The sequence below is a fragment of the Nomascus leucogenys genome, chromosome 9 (assembly GCF_006542625.1).
Source record: "Nomascus leucogenys isolate Asia chromosome 9, Asia_NLE_v1, whole genome shotgun sequence".
In the NCBI taxonomy this organism is placed as follows: Eukaryota; Metazoa; Chordata; class Mammalia; order Primates; family Hylobatidae; genus Nomascus; species Nomascus leucogenys.
The window spans coordinates 91,198,518-91,221,221 of NC_044389.1; the positions used below are offsets into that span (position 1 = coordinate 91,198,518).

The 22,704-nt window shown below is 36.9% G+C and overlaps 1 protein-coding gene across 2 annotated transcripts in view; it reads right to left on the minus strand.

The window, feature by feature from the left end:
- Positions 1-22,704, minus strand: part of COL25A1 (collagen type XXV alpha 1 chain) — a 503,960-nt gene that overhangs the window by 115,016 nt on the left and 366,240 nt on the right. The window contains exons 9-12 of one of the 2 annotated variants that reach the window (XM_003257720.4): positions 21,793-21,864; positions 20,956-21,063; positions 18,257-18,292; positions 953-979 (exon numbers count right to left, since the gene is read on the minus strand). In XM_003257720.4, coding sequence (XP_003257768.1) covers positions 953-979; positions 18,257-18,292; positions 20,956-21,063; positions 21,793-21,864 — 243 coding nt within the window. Of the gene's footprint in view, positions 1-952; positions 980-18,256; positions 18,293-20,955; positions 21,064-21,792; positions 21,865-22,638; positions 22,699-22,704 lie in introns of both variants that reach the window. The other variant, XM_012499352.2, reaches the window with a different exon arrangement.

Consider the following 22,704-nt stretch of genomic DNA (forward strand, 5'->3'; position numbering starts at 1 on the left):
GAGGGGTGTAAGGATGGGGGAATGAGGACTTAGTGATATTTTGTTGGCAAAATGCCATCTATTTGCTATTAATATATTTACTGCTATAGGATAAGTATAATTTTGGAAACCCTAGATCTTCTCCATCAGAATTTGAAAAAAAAAATTTTTTTTTGAGACAAAGTTTTGCTCTGTCTCACCCAGGCTGGAGTGCAGTGGCACAATCTCGGCTCACTGCAGCCTCTGCCTCCCAGGTTCAAGCGATTCTCCTGTCTCAGCCTCTTGAGTAGCTGGGACTACAGGCATGTGCCACCACACCCAGCTGTTTTTGTATTTTTAGTACAGACGGGGTTTCACCATGTTGGTCAGGCTGGTCTCTAACTCTTGACCTCAGGTGATCCAACCACCTCAGCCTCTCAAAGTGCTGGGATTATAGGCATGAGCCACTGTGCCTGGCCTCTCCATCAGAATTTAATGGTCAATTCTGATGATTGTCGATAACAATGAAATGACAATCAGGAAGTCACTTTTCAGGTTACCTCAGCAAAGAAGGACACCAGTAGGCTACTTGAATATAGTGAACCCAGCAATATCCTTTTTTTCGGCTCAGTTCTCTGGCCATTTGGCAATCATATAATTGAGGAAGGCCATGCATTCATTTTGCAATATCAAATTATCTTTCACATTTTAAATTTTGTCATGTTTTACCAGTATTTGAATTAAAATTCAATAATGTACAAGTTCAGCAGACAACTTAAAAAGAGTCTGCTCTGGATTTACTGAATTTTTTATAATGGAGTCAATTAGAAATGTAATGCTCACATTATGTGACTGTATTTTTAGAAAGCAGAATACACGAACCAGACTAACTGCTTCAGCATGGCTTACAGTAGCTAATTTCATTCACCTTTCCTGCTTGCCATTAGGTCATGAGAGCATAATTACTTTCACAGTATTGTTGTTTATACTCTACCTTTTGTCCCGGAGGCCCTAGAGGACCCTAAAAAAGAAAAACAATTCAATTAACATAATATTGTAGCCATTTAAGCTTAGATGACCAATTTAAACTATCCTATTCTCTAAGATTCTCTTTGCTGTACTGAAATATGTTGACATTTCATATATCAGGAAAAAAAAAGAAAAGAAAAATTTCAGTTTGAAGTTCCAAATGGATCTTTTCTTCTAATTTTCTTTTGAAAAACACTAAGCATATGCAGCAGGATTCTGATTTCTCCTCTCTATTAAAAAATAATCTTTGCTGTTCCAGCACATATTGTTTTTTTAAAAAAATACCTATAAATGTATCACATCAATCTCATTTAGAAGGCTGAAGATATAGTCTCTAGAAGCAGTTAAAATGCAATGTAGTTTCTCAGCAAATGGACACATTAGATGACTTCTGCACCTGCAAATCTTCAGTAAGCAGATTTGCAAAGGAAATAATTGAATAGCATTACAAAGAAACATGGTTTTTTTTTTTCTGTTCTCCCTCTTAGGAAATATGGTCAACTAACCTGCACCAAAACTTGTTTACAAACTAGGGGAGGCCAGTGTCAACTGTGATACCGAGTATATACTAGAAAAGGGAACAAAAGATGCTGTCAGTTGTTTCTTAGACTAAGATACTGGGTGGAGGAGATTTAGTGAGATGAATGAGAATATTTATACAGCATGGAAATGCAGCAGTTTTGAGATTTAGCAGTTTTTCAACCACAAAGTCAGTGTTGGGATTCTCTTGGCTTTATTTAGAGCAAGGCATGGCTTTGAGACAGTGGAAAATAACTCAAAGAGATATAGCTACATTTCTATTTGTATCTATTTTTAAATATAACTATTAAGCATTTTCTTCCAGTTCTTTCAAAAATATTTTTTTAGTATGTTTTAGCAAAGTTATAGACATTCATCATTTCATGTTAAAAGCTCTTTATTCCATGACATTTAACTAATGACCAGCTTATTTTCAGTGTGTGACATTTCAGTGAATCAGCATGTTGCATTCTCACTCTGTAACACTAAATAAAACACTAGGGTGGTTGTCAGAAAAAGACCTGCTCATGCATCCTTTTTATTAAACATATATAATGTTTAGGAACATTCAGAGAATCTGTTCCCCATGTTATTTTGCAATCCTCACAGGAAGACTAACAATTTCCTCATATAATCAGCTTTAGGTTATTGAAAGTACACTGTGCAATACTGCCTTTATATATTTCTATTTAATTTACTCAACCAACTGTTTAATGAGCTTGTTATTTGGTTTACCTGTGTGGTCAGACATTCTCCCTACTTATCTCACTCCCTTTATTTAAAATTCTCCGTTTTAGATTTTGCAGAGAAAATAGAGACTATCAGGTGTAAATTCCCTCGACATCTTGTCTCTCATCAAACCAAACGTATGTGTACCTCTTTCCTGTATCAGAGGAAGAAGAGCCCCTCCTCCTATACAAGGCAAATTCATCCGGTATACTCTGGAATCCATCCTTGTCTCTGTCCTCAGGGATCTTTTGCAATCAGTTACCCCTGCATCTGTATCAGAGGCTCCACTTCTTCACTTGTTCTTCCCCTTAGCATATAAACATATTTAATCATTTCCTCACTTGGGTAAATTGTTTGGGAAGTGAATGTCCATGCTAAGTAAGGGCAGAATTTGGAGGCTGTGGTGATAGGAGATCTGAGAATGAAGAAAGGACTTGGGTTTTATCATTTTCTCCAGTGTCTCTAGAGTACTTTACTTCTTAAAATGTGGATGTTAGAAAGGAAATCATAGAACAAGGAGTACATTAATTCAGTATTTAGACTGAGAATGTGTATGTTCAATTCACAAAGGCTTGTTTCCCACTGCAAACCTAACTGCCACTTGAAAAAAATGTTGTTCACTAAAATTGTCTATTTCACCACATTGATATATAACCCTGGAGGGAATATTTCACACGAAAATAACAGTGAATTCTACATCAATATTTTAATTAGAGAAGAACATATCTGATATTTTCTAATTTGGTCTGCTGCATAATCACATAAAATCAGAGATTTAGAATGACTAATCACAACTCTGAAATTCATAACATTAAATAAGTTGTATATTTTAACACAATATTTAATGAAAATCTAAGGATAGCTACAAAGACAGTATTTTCCCTTACTGTTAGGAAACTACTGCTACTTCTGGTAACCTCTAAAAATAAAAGCAGTTTTTAAGATTTAACATTAATTTTGAATTGGGAATACATGTCTTATAGAATTTTCATAACTATGCTGCCAAGAATATATTCACAGTTACCAGAAATGTGCATATACTTCTTTGATCTCTCTGGCAGGAAAAATGGTAGGGATCTAACAAGAGTATCATCCATTACTGGGGGAGGGATACCTGGGATTAAGGCAGAATAAAATATAGGACACTTAAGTACAGACAGACACACACACAGACACACACACAGACACGTGTACGCATGCATGCACACATCCAGAAATACGTTATTTAACTGAGCAAGATTTTACATATATGCATTTGTCTTGAGTATCCTTAGATTAATAATACCATTATATATCTATAACAGTGTGGTAATTAAAGTTAAGCTTACAGATCAAAGTTTCCCTACTCAAAAATTGATTTTAAAATTAGGGTATGTTGCTACCAGTTGGTTAAGATGATTACATTTGATTAGTCTTGCGGTTTCTGGTACAAATGTAAGTTTATAAAGTAATGGGCAAATACCATAGAAACATTCATTAATTTATCAAATCTTTTTTTGTTTTCTCTTTTGAGACAGGGTCTCACTCTGTTGCCCAGGCTGGAGTGCAGTGGCATGATCATAGCTCACTGCAGCTTCAAACTCCTGGGCTCAAGAAATCCTCCTGCCTCAGCCTCCCAAGTAGCTGGGACTGCAAGCACATGTCACCATGCCTGGCTAAGTTTTTAATGTTTTATAGAGACAGGGTTTTGCTATATTGCCCAGGCTTGTCTCAAACTCCTGGCCTCAAACGATCCTCTCACCTTGGCATCCCAAAGTGTTGGGATTACAAGTGTTAGCTACTACTCTTAGCCTATCTAATCTTCCTTACACTTGTTTATATTTTCATCCTGCACAACAACTTGGATGAATAATGCCATAAATTCATTATTCACTAGTCAAACAAATGCTGATTATTCCCAAAATTAAAGTCAATTGTTCTAGTGATTCAAGATTTCTAAAACAATTCCATTATTGTTATCCTCATGATTTAGTAAGTTTGGATCAAGTAGATTTCCAACCTAGAGTCATAATCTTTTTGGTTCGTCTTTATTAATTGATGAAGTGGTCCTTCCTTATTTATATTTGCATATACTTTGTATATAACCGGTTAAGATGAAAAAATCTAGTTTTATTTTTTCAAAATAATTTCTTTGCATATATCTCAAGATTAAAAACTATAACATACAGAATCTCAACATATTAAGCTATATTTCTTTAAACTCCAGAAACGTCAACTATAATTAGAACCTTAAAATACACTAATTTAAATATAGGTCCTGGGTGATATAAATTGTAAAAACTTTTAATTGAAGAATTCTGCATCATGAATATAACTTTATCAAAAAGATAAAAACTCAAAGAGTCACTGAAAAATTCTAAGCATGGAGTAACATCACTAATCTGCATATAAATTTATACCAGTTTTAATAATCTTTCAGAAAACACCATGGAAAGTTATGCAAAATAAAGTGCAGATAAAAACTTGTAAACACAGTAAGAAATTATACAGTATACTTGATATTCTTTCCAATTTTTCCTCTCCCCGCTAGACTCCATATCTAAAGATTTATGTACAATATTCAGCATATGGTGAGAAAGTAAGTTACAGAAACATGATAGACCCCATGTTGGTGACTGTCTTTATCAAAAGCATGTTACTCGGGCCTCAGAGTAAAGTGTCACTCCTCCTACTGCAGTCCATCAGATACTTAAGAATATCTCTATGGTCCAGCCTTCTTCTCCAGTCACATTGCTACATTCCTGTTAAACCCATTTCTCCCTCCCTTAGCTAACGTAACGTTCAGCTAATGACCACCCTACTTTGGGTCTCCTCCAATCCTTTCTGCACACTGCTGCCTGCGTGAGCTTCCCCTAATGGGTTCATACCTTTCCCATACTTAAATATCTTTCAATGGCTTTTCATAGCCTTTTAGAAGAGTCTGAGCTTTGGCAGTAGTTGCAGTTTTCTGCATAAGCCAGGCTTCCACATTTCTACACCTCTGTCTGTTCCCGTAAGGGGCTTTCTTCTCCCCGGTCCTCTCCTGCATCCATTCCAAATATCAGAGCTCAGTGCCCCCACCTTTGGGGTTAGGTGCCCTTCTTTTGTTCTCCAAAGCACCTTATGATGTTTTCACAGAATTTTCCAACAATAATCATAATTGTCTGGTTACTTCTTTATTCACTCTAAATTGCCTTTATCATGCACAGTAGCTGGCACATAGTGATTGCTCAGTGAATCATTTTGAGGTTAATTCATTTATTCACTCACATAATAGTTTTTGTTGTTGTTGTTGTTGTTGTTTTTTATTTTTTTTTATTTTTTTATTAATTTTTTTAGCCCACTGAGTTCTATTTTGTCTACCACTCAGTGAGCACTCAAAACAAAATAAGATAAAAATGCACACCCCTAGACTTCATATACTAGTGAATGTAGTAAGACAGTAAACAAATAAAATATAAAATTGTGTCAGGTGGTAACTGCTAAAGCAAAGAGGGGGATATGGATTGTGAGAAGTTGATGGAATAGTTTAAATTGTGTGTGTGGTGGGGGCGGGGTGGTCATTTAGTGAAGCTCTCAGTGATAAAGAGGTCAGGCAAAGAGCCATGCATATAGAAGGGGGAAGAATATTCCAGGCAAGGGAAGAGCAAATGCAAAGACCAAGAGTTGGGCACATGCTAAGTGTGTTCAAAGAACACCAAGGAGGCTATCAGTGAGTAGTAGGAGATGGGGATGCGAACAGGGAAGAACAATTGTGTGTGTATGGCCTTGCAGGTGCTTGTAAGCACAATGATGTTTACTTTGAGTAGGATAAAATTTACAGAAATGAATAAATGGATACATAAAGCAAATCAGGTTTTTTTTTTTCTTAAACTTTAAACAATAGTGTCTCAAGACAGAAATGGCAGGATTTTTCACCCTTTTGTTCACCTGACTCATTCTAACACTGCTGGCCTATTCTAATAGCCTCAAGATTAGCTCTAATTGCAAGCATGAGTGGAGGAATTTAGGTCATGACTTCCATATGAATACAGCAAGGCCAAAATCATCCAAATTACATGGTATCATTAACAATGAGTGTTGTGTATGTGTATGTAGGCCTAAGGTCTCTAACGCACTTCAGAAAACAATTATGCAAACAGTAGATAGAATTGTCAACCCAAGTAAATCTTCAAAGTAGGCTGTTAAGAAAAGAATGACTCTGTGACCATTATGTGTTGGCTGTACTTTCCAGTTTGTGAACAAAAAAATAGCACAAAAAGATACATCATGGGATGGAAAAAAATTAATGAATTTTTCTGACACTACTGATGTTAGCACAAATTTGATTGAGGTATTAATTACTTAAACAGGATGCTGAGTTCCTAAATGATGTGCTTTAGGATGCCTCTTGGGACATGTTTTAAGGCAAGTTCTGGTTGCCTGCTATTAGGAAATGATGTAGGGGGCGGACGCAGTTCCTGTTCTGTCCCTGATGACTAACAGTAAAATTTGAAGCTCTGAGAGCTGCTGGTCATTTCTGGACACAAGAATATACAACTGGCTTCTGTAATAAAAAACACAGGGAACAAAAAGGAGGTGGTCCATCTGTGAAGGGGAGGATAAAAGCCCAAAACTATTAAGCCATTTAAAATTATTTCCTTTTAAAGAATTTTTCCATGATTTAATAAAAGTTAGGCAAAATGAAGAAAATACTTTTAAAAGTCTAGTTGCAAAGAGAAGAATGATAACACGTATAATCTAACTTATGGACTCATAAAACTTTAGTACCAGACTTTCTCAAGGGTTTGGTACAACAGACTTTAATTACAATTTTTTGAAAGATATTAACCTGGTGAAATGCATCATGAGATCACAAAATACATAAACTTGGTTTATAAAGAGTAAGAGGAAATTTATCTTACTTAAGAAGGAATCATTTAAGATGCATGTATATAAAATGCCATGTTCTGCTTGGATGTTTGATGTGGGAAGGTTAAGAAACATAAACTCTAGCCACTATTATATGTATGTCTGGAGTGTAATTCAAGTGATGTTTTACAAGATTTGGATTTCATAGCTTAAGTGTGTGGAAATGCCAACTAGAAACTATTGGGAAATGTTTAGAATATAAGAGAGTGCACTGCAATGTTTTCAATGTAAAAGCTGGTGATTTAGTTGAAGTGGGTATGAAGGAACACAGTATAAACAAGAGCAGAGCAAGACAGTGCTGAGAAGGGAGAGCCTCATCTCTTGTTTCAAGTCTTTCACGGATCCTGTCTTCAGTCACACTTCATCATTTATATTTTCCCAAGAAATCCATATCCTTCTCCGATCAGTCTTCATGTGAAGTTCTTAATCATTCTTCAAGGCCCAGCGGTCATAACTCACTTCCTTTGTGAGCCTTCTCCGGCGCACCCAGACAAAGCTTGTTTTTTTCTTTGTGTTTCTTTAGCACATTTCAACTGGCTATATTTTAACATATTTACCTATTTTAAAAATCCACTTGACTAAAAATCCATTTCCTCAGGCCATGTATTTCACATCGTCAGCACCTAGATTAGTGCCTAACACATAAATAATTATTGACTAAATGGAAACAATGAATGAATGAATTTAAAAATTATTAAATTCTGTTGAGTGGCTTTCCCCCATTATTTCAACACTCATATTATCATACCTCTATCACTGGAAAGAGTTCCCAGTTTTGAGGCAGTTGTTCTGTTTAAGTATCTGAGATTTTTGTTTCAGTAATATCACCCCATAATTTCTATTATTTGAAAAAGGTCCTCTACAACCCAGAGCCTGTTAGGAAGATGGCATGTCATTATATTTATTCATGAGCATTTGATGAAAAAAAGTTCTACGTGCAGTAATTATTTTTGAAAAGAGAAAATTCTTTTTGACTTCTCCATCTCATGTGCTGAATTTTTGAGGAAAATATTAAACCAGGATGATTCATTTAATGGTGTTTCTCAAAATCATGAGGCTATGACCTCTTTAAGGGAGGTCTCTTAAAGCTCAGGAAATTAAAGAAGTAATACATTTTTCTCCCCACTTGACAAAACCAGAACCCAAGACTAAATATTGAGCATTATATACCATAGATTAAAGACAAATCTAGGTATATAAAAATATATTTTTGATCAGATTCCAAAACAGAGACTCGATATTACCTCTTGCCAGATATCCACACTAAAATTAGCTCATTTCATCCCTTCGAAATATTTAATAAATTGCTTCTTATTGCTAAACCCAAAATGGAAATGATCTGAAAAGAAAGAAAAATTAACAGGCTTCTTTGTCCTCTGTGATTAAACATACTTCCCTCGAGTACTATAAAGGAAACAAATTTATGGTTCACAAAGGCCTATCACCCTACAGTATAGTCAGTAAAAAATATTTCCATTGAGCAGTGTAAGTGCTTTTCCTATTTTAAATCAATAATGCTGAGAAACACTGGCTGCTAGAATTTAAATAACTCATGATCCACAGAAAAAGTTCTTAAATTTAAGATTATAATATACAGTCATATCCTATTCAGATCTGTTTTCTACCTAGATGGACCTGCACTATCTATTAATAACAGAACTTTCTTTAATGATAAGACACATTCTATATTGGTCAATCCAATAGGATAGCCACCAATCACATATGGCTACTGAGCACTTGAAATGTGGCCAGTACAATATTTAGACACTGAATTTTTAATTTTACTTATTTCTACAGGGACTCACTTTATCACCCAGGCTGGAGTGCAGTGGCATGATCTCGACTTGCTACAACCTCTGCCTCCACCTTCCAGCCTCAAGCGATCCTCCTGTCTCAGCCCCACAAGTAGCTGGGACTACAGGCATGAGCCACCAAGCCTAATTTTTGTTTTTGTTTGTTTGTTTTGTAGAAATGGGTTTTTACCATGTTGCCCAGGCTGGTCTCAAACTCCTGAGCTCAAGTGATCCACCCGCTTGGGCCTCTCAAAGTGCTAGAATTACAGGCATGAGCCACAGAGCCTGGCCAACCTTAAATTTAAAGAGCCATAGGTAGCTAATGGTGACTGCATTGAACAGCGCAGATCTAGACAATAGAACACCAAGACTGCAATCAGGTGAACTGGATTCTAGCCTGGTTCTGCCATTAACTATTTTGTAACCTTGGCTGTTTCTTTTTCACTCTGATGCTGTTCTGTGAAATGCTAAGCTAAATGATTTCTAAGATTTCTTCTAAACCTTTTATATCCTACTTAATAAACAGCCATATGGTGTGACTAGAATTTTTTTGGTTGTTTTTGTTTGTTTGTTTGTTTGTTTTTATTTTTGAGACCAAGTCTCACTCTGTCACCCAGGCTGGAGTGCAATGGTGCGACTTTGGCTCACTGCAACCTCCGCCTCCCAGGTTCAAGTGATTCTCCTGCCTCAGCCTCCAGAGTAGCTGGGATTACAGGCACCTACCACCACGCCTGCTAATTTTTTGTATTTTTAGTAGAGACAGGGCTTTACCATGTTGGCCAGTCTGGTCTCAAACTCCTGACCTCAGCTAATTCACCCACCTTGGTCTCCCAAACTGCTGGGATTGCAGGCATGAGCCACCACACCTGGCTGGTGTGACTAGAAATTGATGCAATTACTTTTCCATTGTCCTCATGAAAATCATCCTTTTAGTTATAACATGCATATTTATAAGCACATATATACTCCAAATAATCTATAATACATATATAAATATAAAAAGATGCAGGCCCGGCGTGGTGGCTCACACCTGTAATCCCAGCACTTTGGGGGCCCATGCAAGAGGATTGCTTGAAGCCTGGGCAATACAGCAAGCCTCCATCTCCATAAAACATAAAAATTAAAAAATCCAGGTATGGTGGTGCATGCCTTAGTCCTAGCAACTTGGGATGCTGAGGCAGGAGGATTCCTTGAACCCAGGAGTTTGAGGCTGAGGTGAGCTGTGATCATGCCACTGCACTGCAGACCAGGTGACAGAGCAAGACCCTGTCTCTAAAACAACAAAACAAAACAAAAGAAGAAAAAGAAGAGCAATTTTGTGTAATTCTGTTGGATTTATCCTGCTCAATCCTACCCTTGGGGCGTAATGACATGACATCAATTGGGAGAAAAACATAAAGCTAATTTCTTTGTGTTAGAGCCTGATTTGTTAATTGATTAACTTGTATCACTCGGTCACTCTGTTCATTAAACACACTAAGTACCAACAACTATTATATGATGTGACAAATGCTGTGGAGAAGGGGAGAAGACAGCTTCTAACTTAGCTTGGGGGAGTGTGAAAGTGTACGCATGTGTGAGGTTTCCTCAAAGGAGGTGACCAAGCAGAAGCCTATTTCTTTTTTAAGGTTTCACTCAGACACATGGATCCTGAACTTCCCTTAAATCTGGCAAAGAGGCTTTTTTCTTGTGCCCATGCTTTAAAGGGCTCTTTTCTGGTTGTGCTTCCCAGGGGGTTAGGACTCTGTGGGTCTAAAAGAACATGCTCACCTGCATATATACCCTCCACCCTCAGCCCTACTACACCCCCAACCAGCCACCTGACCTTCGGGTACTAAGGACTCCGGAATTCTCTGCCCCAGTGACTTGAGCTCACTTCAAAGACTATGTGTTGCCTCTTCCCAGTCCTGTTCTTCTGAAGGTGAACCATACCACTGGTGTGCACCACAACAGATTGAAAGAGAAGGCAAACAGGTGGGTATTTTGAGGGGGATAGATGAAATTTGGTCCTGTGAGCATTCAAGAACCTTTATAAAGTTAGAGGCTGAGTCTTACAAAGTTGAAGAATGGAGGAAGGTGTGGGAGAGAAGGGAAGCAGGCCAAGGATAGGGCTAGGGCTAGTTACAGCTCTCCTCGTGCCACCACACGGTGGCTTTAAACTCCAAGGAGTGCAAGAATTCTGGATTTGAACTTTCCAAGTGATCATGAGAATATATCTGTAAAGGTTGGGGGATAGAACATATTTTACTGAACAGTTTTATTAGGTTGGTTTATAACTTAAATATTTAGACACTTTGTATAAGGACTCCCATTTTTCCTCTTGCCCTAAAACTTGTACATTTGCCCTAAGTCTGCAAATGTAAAGCACATTCAGACAGATTTAACTCTATTTTAAAAAATTTCTTCTTTATCTAATGATGAAATATGAGAATTTGATGGGACAGATCAATTATAACTTAGTTAATATTCTCATAAAGAGTCACTTATTTTGCTTCAGTAGAGCTAGAATAAGCTGGATTCTAAAGTTAAAAGAAGTGACAACTAGAGAAGTTGATTATGATTTTGGAGAATGAGACAATTTTTAAGACTTTCTTCTATTAAAAACAGCATATGACTGTTCATTGCTTTTAATTATTTACAGAACATATATAATAGATACATATAATATGCATCTGTGCACTCATAATAGAAACAGAGTAGGATGACGGGACTTTAGATTTGGAAGGGAAATCATGCCGTTTAGTTTCACCATTCTTTACAGATAAGGCATCTAAGGCCTAGATACCTTAATTTGTCCAAATGATAGAGCTTATTAGACCTTGAGCTGGAGTCACTGTAAAAATAGTTAATAATAGAGCTGATTCACAGCCTAGAAGTCATTAAGGAAAACCAAATGAAGTAATGAGAGAGGAATACAGACAGAGTCATCTACTCAGCTGTTGAGACTGTCTTTCTGCTACATAATCATGCTTCTAAATCACTGTTGAAAATGTTCCCCAAGATGACGTTTTATTTCTAGGAGACAGAACCAGCTTCAAAGGAAAGTCAAATGTTCCTTCCTATCACCTCACTAAGTAGCCTTTAGACACCTCTAGAGAAGTCTGTGCACACAGGAATAAACACAGAGCAGGTCCCCCCAGCCTGGGGAGACACAGCTCCACTGTGTTGATTCTTTGGCAGGACTCCCTGGAAGGGGTGGTGGGGCAGCACCAGAAATAGAAGGCATCACTTGTCTACTTTCTCTGGTCCATTTGAAAAACAGCACTACAAGCTCTGGGCAAAAGTGCCAAGGAGGTGGGAAGAGCCCTGCAGGTGTGCCATTTTATATGTACTTCATGGACAATCAGATTAAGGGAGGCTGATAAAGCATTAGAATGGTTGCTGAGGCATCTCAGCAGGCAGTGTGCACAACTGAAGGACATGCAGTTTTACCAAACAAGATTTTGTTGTCCAAATCTAGTCTAATAACTAACTACAATAAGATGATTTCAATCATTTTTGTTATTTGTGATTTGAAGGTTTGGGGGTCTTGCTTCCTCTGCCAGATCCAAATCAGGAAGTCTGCTGTTGTCTTCAGTGTCTGCCATCTGCTGATCAAGATAGCAGGCAGATCAAAGCACAGTGAAGGAAAGCCATGAGTTTTATCAAATCCATGGGATAGCAATGCATTATAAATTGAACATATTTAAAGTAAACCTTCACATACTGGGTATTTCAATGTTATTTTAAATGCAACAGAAACATTTTCATGCTTATGTTATTAACTAATATTTTAAAAACATTATATTCACTTCACCCAAATGTATTAAATGTGTTTGCAGGTAAAATTAAAATAAACTAAAAGTATCAACTGTTTGGACAAAAGTCCAAATTTCACTTTAAGGCACCACAACAGCAAATATTTCTGAGTTTTGAACTCTCAGATACCACCAGGGCCCAATGAGGAACACTTTAAGTATTCTTATAATTCAGTAGAAGATAAATGAATATGTTATGGAGTTTATATATATTTAGAGGAGGAGAAGAAAGGAATAAAGAGTTTCAAAACAGGAAAGTGATTTGGTTTTTGGAACTTGGATATAGACAATTTGGAACAAAAAATAATATACATGAAACTGGAGCAATTTGGTGTATTTTTTTCAATACCGTCTATCTTTCATGCTTTTGAAAATTTCTGCATCTGTCAAAGAAAGAAACAGCAAGAATATAGAAAGGAAAGATACCTTTTAAAATACTGTTTTAACAACGATTTGAATTTCTGAAGAACTGAAAGATAAAGATCATTTGTGCTAGGATTCAGAACTTGATCACTTCCAATTACGGTCATTCCTTTGTTTCATTCTTGGGTCTAGTTTTATAAGATACAGCAGCTCTCTCCTTATTTAGATGGAGTCAAATTTATTTAAGTGCAAAATCTGGATTTTAAAAGCTCATCTTGAACTTCTTGGAAACCCAAAGGTCATGTTTACAGAATAGATAGATGGCAGGATTAAATCAATGTGGAACTGCGTGAGCTGCAGGTTTTCTTTTTTATTCTATCATAGATGCTGTTAATCGGCAGATGATTACTTCTGCAATATAAACTATATATCTTAGATTATGAAAACTAATTCCCTACCTGATACACTCATACAGTTTTGCAAGAGCTACTTTTAGATTGTTTCTGGCTTCTTCATTTCATCATCAGAGACATTTTAAATTTATAACAATTCTCTAGTGCCTCTTAAGACCCTTATGTAAGCAAGCACTCCTCCATGACACAAACCAACAAATATAGTGGGGTTTACATAATGTGAAAAAGATGAGAGTAGTGGTATTTATTATCTTTTGTTTGTCTTAATAAGTGGGTGAGAAGGAGAATGTTATGAAAAATTAATAATGTAAGATGATATGATATTTAGGAGAAGAAGGCTAAAACAACAACTACAAATAGGACAAAAGCAATAAATTACACTCTTAATTGCAGTATTTGACATGTTGTAATTTAATTGGTAGCTATTATTCAACTGTTCTTAGCCCTTACATTTCTTAGAGCACCTTTCTGTATGCCAAGTTATATCACTAGACATTTGTTTTAATAGTAATACTTCTCATTTATGGAACTCTTTGTGGTTCATAAAACATTTCATATTATCATTTCACTTGCTTCTCACCATAACCCAGTGAGACAGGTAGAATAGGAATTATTACCTACATTTTATAGATCAGTAAAAAGGATCACAGACTATAGTCATACACCACTAAGTAGTTCTAAAACCGAAACTACTGATACAATGTACTTTTCTCCTTACCAGATTTCAAGTTCACAGACACACACACACACAGACACACACACAAGGTGTGAAAGAAAATTTCTAAGTTTCTAAGAAAAATTTCCTCCTCATGATTCCTCAAGGATCTAGAACTAGAATTACCATTTGACCCAGTAATCCCATTACTGGGTATATACCCAAAGGATTATAAATCATGCTACTATAAAGACACATACACACGTATGTTTATTGCAGCAATATTCACAATAGCAAAGACTTGGAACCAACCCAAACGTCCACCAATGATAGACTGGATTAAGAAAACGTGGCACATATACACCATGGAATACTATGCAGCCATAAAAAAGGATGAGTTCATGTCCTTTGCAGGGGAAAGGACATGGATGAAGCTGGAAACCATCATTCTCAGCAAACTATCACAAGGACAGAAAACCAAACACTACATGTTCTCACTCATAGGTGGGAATTGAACAATGAGATCACTTGGACAAAGGGTGTGACATCACACACCGGAGACTGTCGGCAGGGCGGGGGTCTGGGGGAGGGATAGCATTAGGAAAAATACCTAATGTAAATGATGAGTTGATGGGTGTGGCAAAACAACATGGTACATGTATACCTATGTAACAAACCTGCACATTGTGCACATGCACCCTAGAATTTAAAGTATAATAAAAATAATAATATAAGAGAAAAAAAAGAAAAATTTCCTCCTCATGAAAATTGCAGTTGTATTTCTAGTATCCTCTTCTCTCTTTGATATGAGTTAAAATATACAGGTGCTATTCAAGTTAACAAATCATGATTTCTTTTTAAAAAGATAGATTTTTAGAATGGAGAAATACTTCATGTTAAGCAAACATAAAATACAGAAATTCAGTTTGCTGAGGAGAAGAATTAGGGGATTACACTGATTTACAGAAAGATTCTGAATAGGATTTTTTAAACAGCAAAATTCCCTGGCACATTCAAAATATGTTGATTTAAGAAAATCTGATTTATACAAAACTTTACAGGAATACAACTGTTATATAAATCCACATTCACCTGTAATTTACTCCAGAGAGAACAATTGAGTGATAATAATAATAACATACTCAAGTTCTTCATTATATGTTTTAAAGTGCTTTCCCCTAATTTATTGCATTGTCTTTGGCAACCTTTTAAGGCAGTCAGAGAGGGTATTATGATCCTTTCTTCACAGATGAGAAATTGAGAGGTTAAGTGACTTGCCCAAGGTCAGACGGACATTCATTCATTTACTGCTATCAGAATGATGTAGTTTTAACGGGGTAGTCAAGGAAATATGGTTCTTCCTCCTATTTTTTTAAACAAGCTGTGAAAGCCATTAAAACAGAAGTAGATGATCTCACAAATATAATGTTGAATGAAAGAAGCCAGACACAAAAGTGTACATACTGTAGGATTTGATTACTATAAAATTCAAATGTAGGCAAAACTAATGTATAGTGACAGAAGTCAGGGTGGAGGCTACCTCTGGGATGGCAACTGCGGGTAAAGAAGGGCTTAAGATAATGTCCTCGTTCTTGATCTGGTTTGTACACAGTTATGTTCACTTGGTGAAAATTCACTGGGATATACACTATAATTTGTCACTTTTCTTTATATACATTAAAGATGTTTTCTCTGAAAAGAATCTTACATCTTTAAAAACAGTAATTTTTAAATGCCATTGAGATCACTTAATATACACATCCTTGAAACATTTGTCATTTTCATTAGGTTTCTTAAATGCATTTAAAAAATAAGAACATGAACTAAATCATAAGAGTTTAAAGAGTCAAGAAAAGTTTGTAGAAAAAAAAATCCAGTATTGTTTCACCCGAGAAAGTTTTGATATGAAATGAAAATTGGAGCACACTAAGATAATAATGCAAGTGATTTAGGATCAGGTCAAACATTTGAATTTAACAATGTCAAACTGGGAATGGTAAGCAAATGAGATTACATTGTTATTCACATAGTATATCCTAGAGAGCATATGTAATATGTAAGAGAGAATTCCTTGAGTGGAAGATAAGAATTTTAAGAAATATATCCATTTTATTTTAGAACATTGTATATTAGGATGCTGTGTTGGGTATCAGGGAAAAAAGCCAATGCCAGCAATAAAAATCTGAGTAGTCTGTGCACACCTGGGGACAAACAAAGGCTCCCGAGAAGCCCACATAGCTTTCGATATAAGAATATATGGGAAGAATGTGTTTTCACCATTTTCCAGGACAAAAATCACATGTACCTTCAATTGCTTAAATTAATTTCAAAATTTATATTGTAGTTCTCCCAGAATTCTTCATACTCTATAACTCCATACCACCGAGAGCTAATGCTGCACTTGTATGCAGTTACCACTGATGACAAAGGTTTTGTTTAAGTTTTACATATGGACTTTTTTCCATTCCTTCCACTTTTTTCTTTTTCAAACAAAAACCATTATAGCACCAAAAATTATCTATACTGGGCACGGTGGCTCACGCCTGTAATGCCAGCACTTTGGGAGGCCGAGGCAGGTGGATCACAAGGTCAGGAGATCAAGACCATCCTGGCCAACATGGTGAAACCCCGTCTCTACTAAAAATACAAAAATTAGCCGGGCATGGTGGCACACGCCTGTAGTGCCAGCTGCTCAGGAAGCTGAGGCAGGATAATCGCTTTAACCCAGGAGGTGGAGGCTGCAGTGAGCCGAGATCGCGCCACTGCACTCCAGCCTGGATGACAGAACAAGACTCCTTCTCAAACACAACAACAAAAAAAATTGTATCTTGACATTACAGGTCAGGAACAGAGAATTTCCAGGCAGTGAGTGAGATCTGGACCCAGAATGCTTTCATTTCACCAGGGATCCTGCAAAGGCAGCTGTACCTACAGCTGACTCCTCAGGAGAGCTGCTGAATGCATTCCAAGCCCAAAGAAGCCTTGTTGATTCCTGACTCTATGCGTTAGTTTCACTAGGACCTACCTGTTTTTTAAATATATATATATATATATTTATATATATTTATATATATATATATATTTATATATATATATTTTTATATATATATATATATATATTTAGAGACAGGGTCTCACCGTGTTACCCACGCTGGTCTCAAACTCCTGGGCTCAAGTGATCCTCCCCTCCCTGACTTCCCAAAGTTCTAAGATTACAGGTATGAACCCCCGTGCCCAGCCTACATTTTATACCTTGAACATCTGCATGCTGCATGCCAAACATTATGCAGGACGGACAGTGTCAAGCTGATTGTGGTCACCTGTCAGCTCCCTGGCAATCTCTGGGCCCACTCCTTCAGTATCCAGGATGAGTGTGAGCCATCCTCTGGCATTTGGGTTATTAGAGAATTACCCCATGCTTCCCAATAGTGTTCACATCATAACATAGATTAGAGAGGCAGCTCAGGAGACAGACAGGAGGGGACAGAAAGAGGTAGGTTGAAGGAATTCTACTCTTCCTGAGCCACCAACCTAACCAAACATCTTTTCTACCAGCAAAAGATAAACAAATCATGGGGAACTGGGACCTGTGTGTCTATGAGTAAGTCCATGTGGAATCATTTCAGGGCCTTTTTTTTTTTTTTTTAAATGACAGAGAACCAAAAGGCACAATGATTTTTCTCCAGGTAGAGATGTTCAACAGTAGAAAAACTCTGAATCACTGTGCAAAGTTTGCTGTGCTAATTCATTTAGTCAGACCTGATCCCTTTGAAAATGGGATTTCTATTTCTATTTAAGCTAATAGGCATGCCCCTAAATTTAATCTCTCTTACAGCAGAGTCACTTAATTAATTCTCTCCTTTGACCTGCAGCGTCTCTGTCGCTCCCCACACCTGGAATCTCTTTCTTTTTCTCCTGCATCAGCAATGTAGATATGTAGTCTTATGACTGTTAGCATGTAGTAGATAGGCCACATTACTTTTAACTTTTACTAATTTTCACTTTTTTATTATAGTCTGTCATATGACAGACACATTTGTCACACATAATCTTGACCATAGTTGCAAACAACCTGGCTTAGTATAGAAAAAGATAAATTGAGATACTTGCCATCAAGCCTTGTTCTCCTGGTTTTCCTGGTTCACCCTTAAAAAAGAATAGTGATAATTTTAGTAATGCTGTAAGTATTTAAAAAAAAACCCTTCAATCATTTTTTTTTCTTTGACTGGGGCATGTAAATGTCAAGTATATTTCTTCAGGTTAAATAGAGGAACATAGCACATTAAAAGAGAGCTAATTTCCCTTCTACAAATAAACTTTACAAATTTAGGGTTTAATAAAATTAGTCTAGATTATCATGTCTTCTTTAGGATGACATAAAGGTAATGACATGGTGTCTTTATGAGAACTCAGAACTTTCATACATAGGATGGAGAGACAATTGATCTTAGTGCAGCTGTTTAATAAAATGAGCAGAGACTGACGTTAAATTTTGGTCTTCCTGGATTAATGATGGCTGCAGTAATATGTTTTATTACATTTGATACAGAAAATTACACTATATCATGACATTATCATTTTCTTATATTCAGATTGATACAGAATTATCATATTTTATTGTCATTATAATGACAGTCATTGGCTAAAAATATTTTTGTCTTAAATTGCCAATAAATATAGATATTGCTGGTCTTTCAAAGTAAGTATTTCACGGTTAATTTTTATAGTCTTTTTCTAGCAAGGTATGATGACACATGCCTGTAATCTCAGCTATTTGGGAGGCTGAGGCAGGAGGACTGTGTGAGCCCAGGTCTTTGAGGCTATAGTGTGCTATGATGGCGTCTGTGAATAGCCACTGCACTACAGCTTGGGCAACACAGCAAAGACCTCATTGCACACAAAAAAATCTTTTTCTACTTTGGGAGGCCGAGGCGGGCAGATCACGAGGTCAGGAGATCAAGACCACCTTGGCTAACATGGTGAAACCCTGTCTCTACTAAAAATACAAAAAAATTAGCCAGGCATGGTGATGGGCACCTGTAGTCCCAGCTACTCAGGGGGCTGAGGCAGGAGAATGGCGTGAACCCGGGAGGCGGAGGTTGCAGTGAGCCGAGATCGCACCACTGCACTCCAGCCTGGGTGACAGAGTAAGACGCCGTCTCAGAAAAAAAAAAAAAAAATCTTTTTCTAGCAGTCATCATAGTATACATAAATAAACTCTGAGACCATATACAGTTTGTTATATTTTTGAAAATTTTAAAACAAGTTAATTTGTCCTATGCGTAGAAAGCTCCATTTCGTATTTACATGAATAAACTATATTCATTTAAAGAATGATATAATTTGGGATTGTGTGGTTTGTCATACTTTACCTTTGATTTTGTTTTTTAAAAGTAATTTCTATCTTGAATTTGAGTATAATATATAATGCTCAATGATTTGACTAATGTACCATCAAAATGGTTTTAACTACTTTTTGAAAAGACACTCACTGTATTTCTGTTGGCAACCAGCAATCAATGGGAGAGCTTTAAATATCCCTAATGCTGTGGATCTCTATGCCTTTTGGAATATCATCATGAGAAAAAGCAAGGCATTAGAAGATAGTTACAGAATTCAACCACTGTCTTTGAAGGTTGAGTGAAAGCAGTCCTAACAACTAGCAAATCATATGTTGAAAGACAGTTCCTCATTTTATATCAGCAAATTCCCAGCAGCTTTCAGAAAGGAATATGGGCTTATGAGGCTGTCTCAGAAGTTTTAAAGTATGCTATATTCCTATAAAGAGTCATTCTTTTAAAAATGCATAAATATATGCATATAAAAATGAAAGAAAATATACCAAAACATTAATGAGTATTGTAAATATTGTAAACATTAATGAGTATTGTAAAAGAAAAAAAATTTATTTTTTTCTTTTTGGTTTTATTTTCAAAAATTTCTGCTTTGTGGATAAATATTTTCATTATTATTATGTACTACAAAAATACTATGAAAATAATTTGTTAAATAAATACATTGAATAAATAATTTAATCCAGTAATAAACCTTAATTTCTAGTCCTAAAGTCACAAAATAAATCTAAAATTTTTGATCTTTTCCATATATTCCTTTTAATTGCTTGGTTGCCTCTATGAAATCAAACCATTTATCTTTTGCCTTTTACTACTATATCATTGACACTTGGCCAACCTTAGTAGCCAAGTATTGAGATTAATTTTAAATTATTTCTATGAATAAGCCTTCCATACAAAAGACAAATGATATTTAAACCATACCCACTGACGTTTTAACCATTCATTTTATGGTTATTAGCAATTTTGGGGGTTCAAGTTATTTATAAGGGATTAACTATTAGAACATTTTACTTCCTCTACTTTCCATAAATAGTATAGGACTTTATTGGTCTGCTGTTGAACCTTTGGAAAACGTTATTAGCCTCCTACTTAGTTTTTCAGACTAATCTCTCATTTAAACCAAAGGCCCTGGTGCACACTATGGCAGTGAGGATACACCTGGGATTGGGCAACTCCAAAGACTTCAAGAGCCTTACCTCAAAAACAGTTTAGTGGCTGCCTCGAGGTGTCTCTTGTGGTTTGCATGGATCCCCAGTGGATTCAGTGGTAAAGAGGAATGCAGCTGGGAGTGCCCTGCGCTGCTTGGGGACTTTCCCATCATCCTACTTCCCTCAACCCACTCCACTCAATTGACCCCCTGACCTGGTGCCCCTCACCACCCTACTCCACCCTAGTTGTCAGCCCTTAACATGAAGCAAAACGTGAGAGTAAGTGATCCAAAAAGCGACTCACGGGTACTCCTGGCATTCCACGGGGGCCATCTTTCCCTGTGTCCCCAGGTGGCCCTCTTGGTCCTGGAGGGCCAGGGGGTCCTGGAGGCCCTGCCTGTCCTTGGTCACCCTGTGATGGAGAAGGGAACAGACCAGCCATAACTATGAAAGATAAAGACCCAGGTCTTCTTTTCAGCACCTTAAATTTGTATTATCTAATCCACATTTACACTATGAAAAGAACCAGAACAACCACAAATATAAAGCCTGTAGGCAATTTGCCTCCCAGCAGGGAGCAAATAAATATTCATGCTGGGTGACTGAGTAGATGCTATTAAAATAAAAGCAGTTCAGGAACCAGCATTTCCAGTTCTTGGAAATAGTGTATATGTTACCACTATACTCAGAGCTATAAAATGTGTGCATTACTTTATCTATGACACACTGCATCAGTTACATTCACCTCATTTAATAAAATGGCTGCATTTATAGTTAGACAAATGTGTTTACTTTTTCATACTCTACAAAATTAAGCATATGAGGCTCCCATCATATTGCCTAATAATTTATAAATTACCAAAGCTAGAGAGCTTAGAAACTGGATCTGTTAGTAGTTACAATTTACAATTTTTTAATTAAGAAAAAATTAGATAGGCTTTTAATACCTTTTTTGGTAACTTTATCTAACATTTCAAACAAATGCAGCTCACTAAACATAATTTTGTTTGAGGATATTTCCAAATAAATGGCCACCTACCACCCACACCCCACTCGTAAGAGATAAATGGTAAAGCAATAGGCACACAGAGCAATAACCGATGTAAAGAAGAAATCAGACGTCAGCAAGAATAAGCACTACCTTAATCAGGCGGCGTTTAATGAGCTGCTGATCAGCAGAGAGAAACCCATGATTGATTTTAGGAAACACCATCTGATCAGTCAGGTGAGGTCAAAGGTTGAAGTTCAGAGATGAGAGAGTTGAAGAATAGACATCAGAAGGCCCCAAGAAAGAAATAAAGATATCCACATTAGATTTATAATGATTGTTAAACAAAATAGAACTGGCACTTAGGTCTAACATTAGACCCACTGGCTCTTCTTGACAGAAATATAATCCTGAAATGGGATGCTGAGACCAGATCTTCAGTAGTAATGAACATTTTTTGTGCCTCATCATTTTGCTGTGGATGTTGGATCTTTTTAATGTAGTTTATTCCCAGAAGCAGGTAAGCAGGTGCACCCCTGCATTCTTGAGTCTGAGCAGAAAGTCTAGAGACAAAATGCCAGTTCCATTTCCGTCAGACTTGTCAACCAGCATAATGTGGCATGAACTCGACTGCCATTTTATTGACACCTGAAGTCCAGAGAGAGTACTTAGGATTATTTAATTGACTGGAAAAATATTACAGAGCATTAGAATGCATGCAAATTAAGCCATCAAGGCGTGGCATGGTTCCAGATCGCTATGCCCACCTCTGTTCACAGTACCTGTTTGACATCAATATCCTCCTCTCAGGTATGCTCAGGATACACCCTCTTAATAGACATTTGACTTCAATGATGCAAGTGGGGTCCCAAGTGCCCAATAACTTGATATACACCATGACAGGAAGCCAACGGGCTTGGCAAGCCAATTGAATGGTTCCTGCCCACGCTTATGCTGATTGCATTTCTGACTGTGCAGGCATGAGTGACAACCACAAACCTTGACGGTGAGGATCTGATTACTGTGCAGGGCAGCAACTGTGGGGAAGCCTGGCAGGCCCTATGG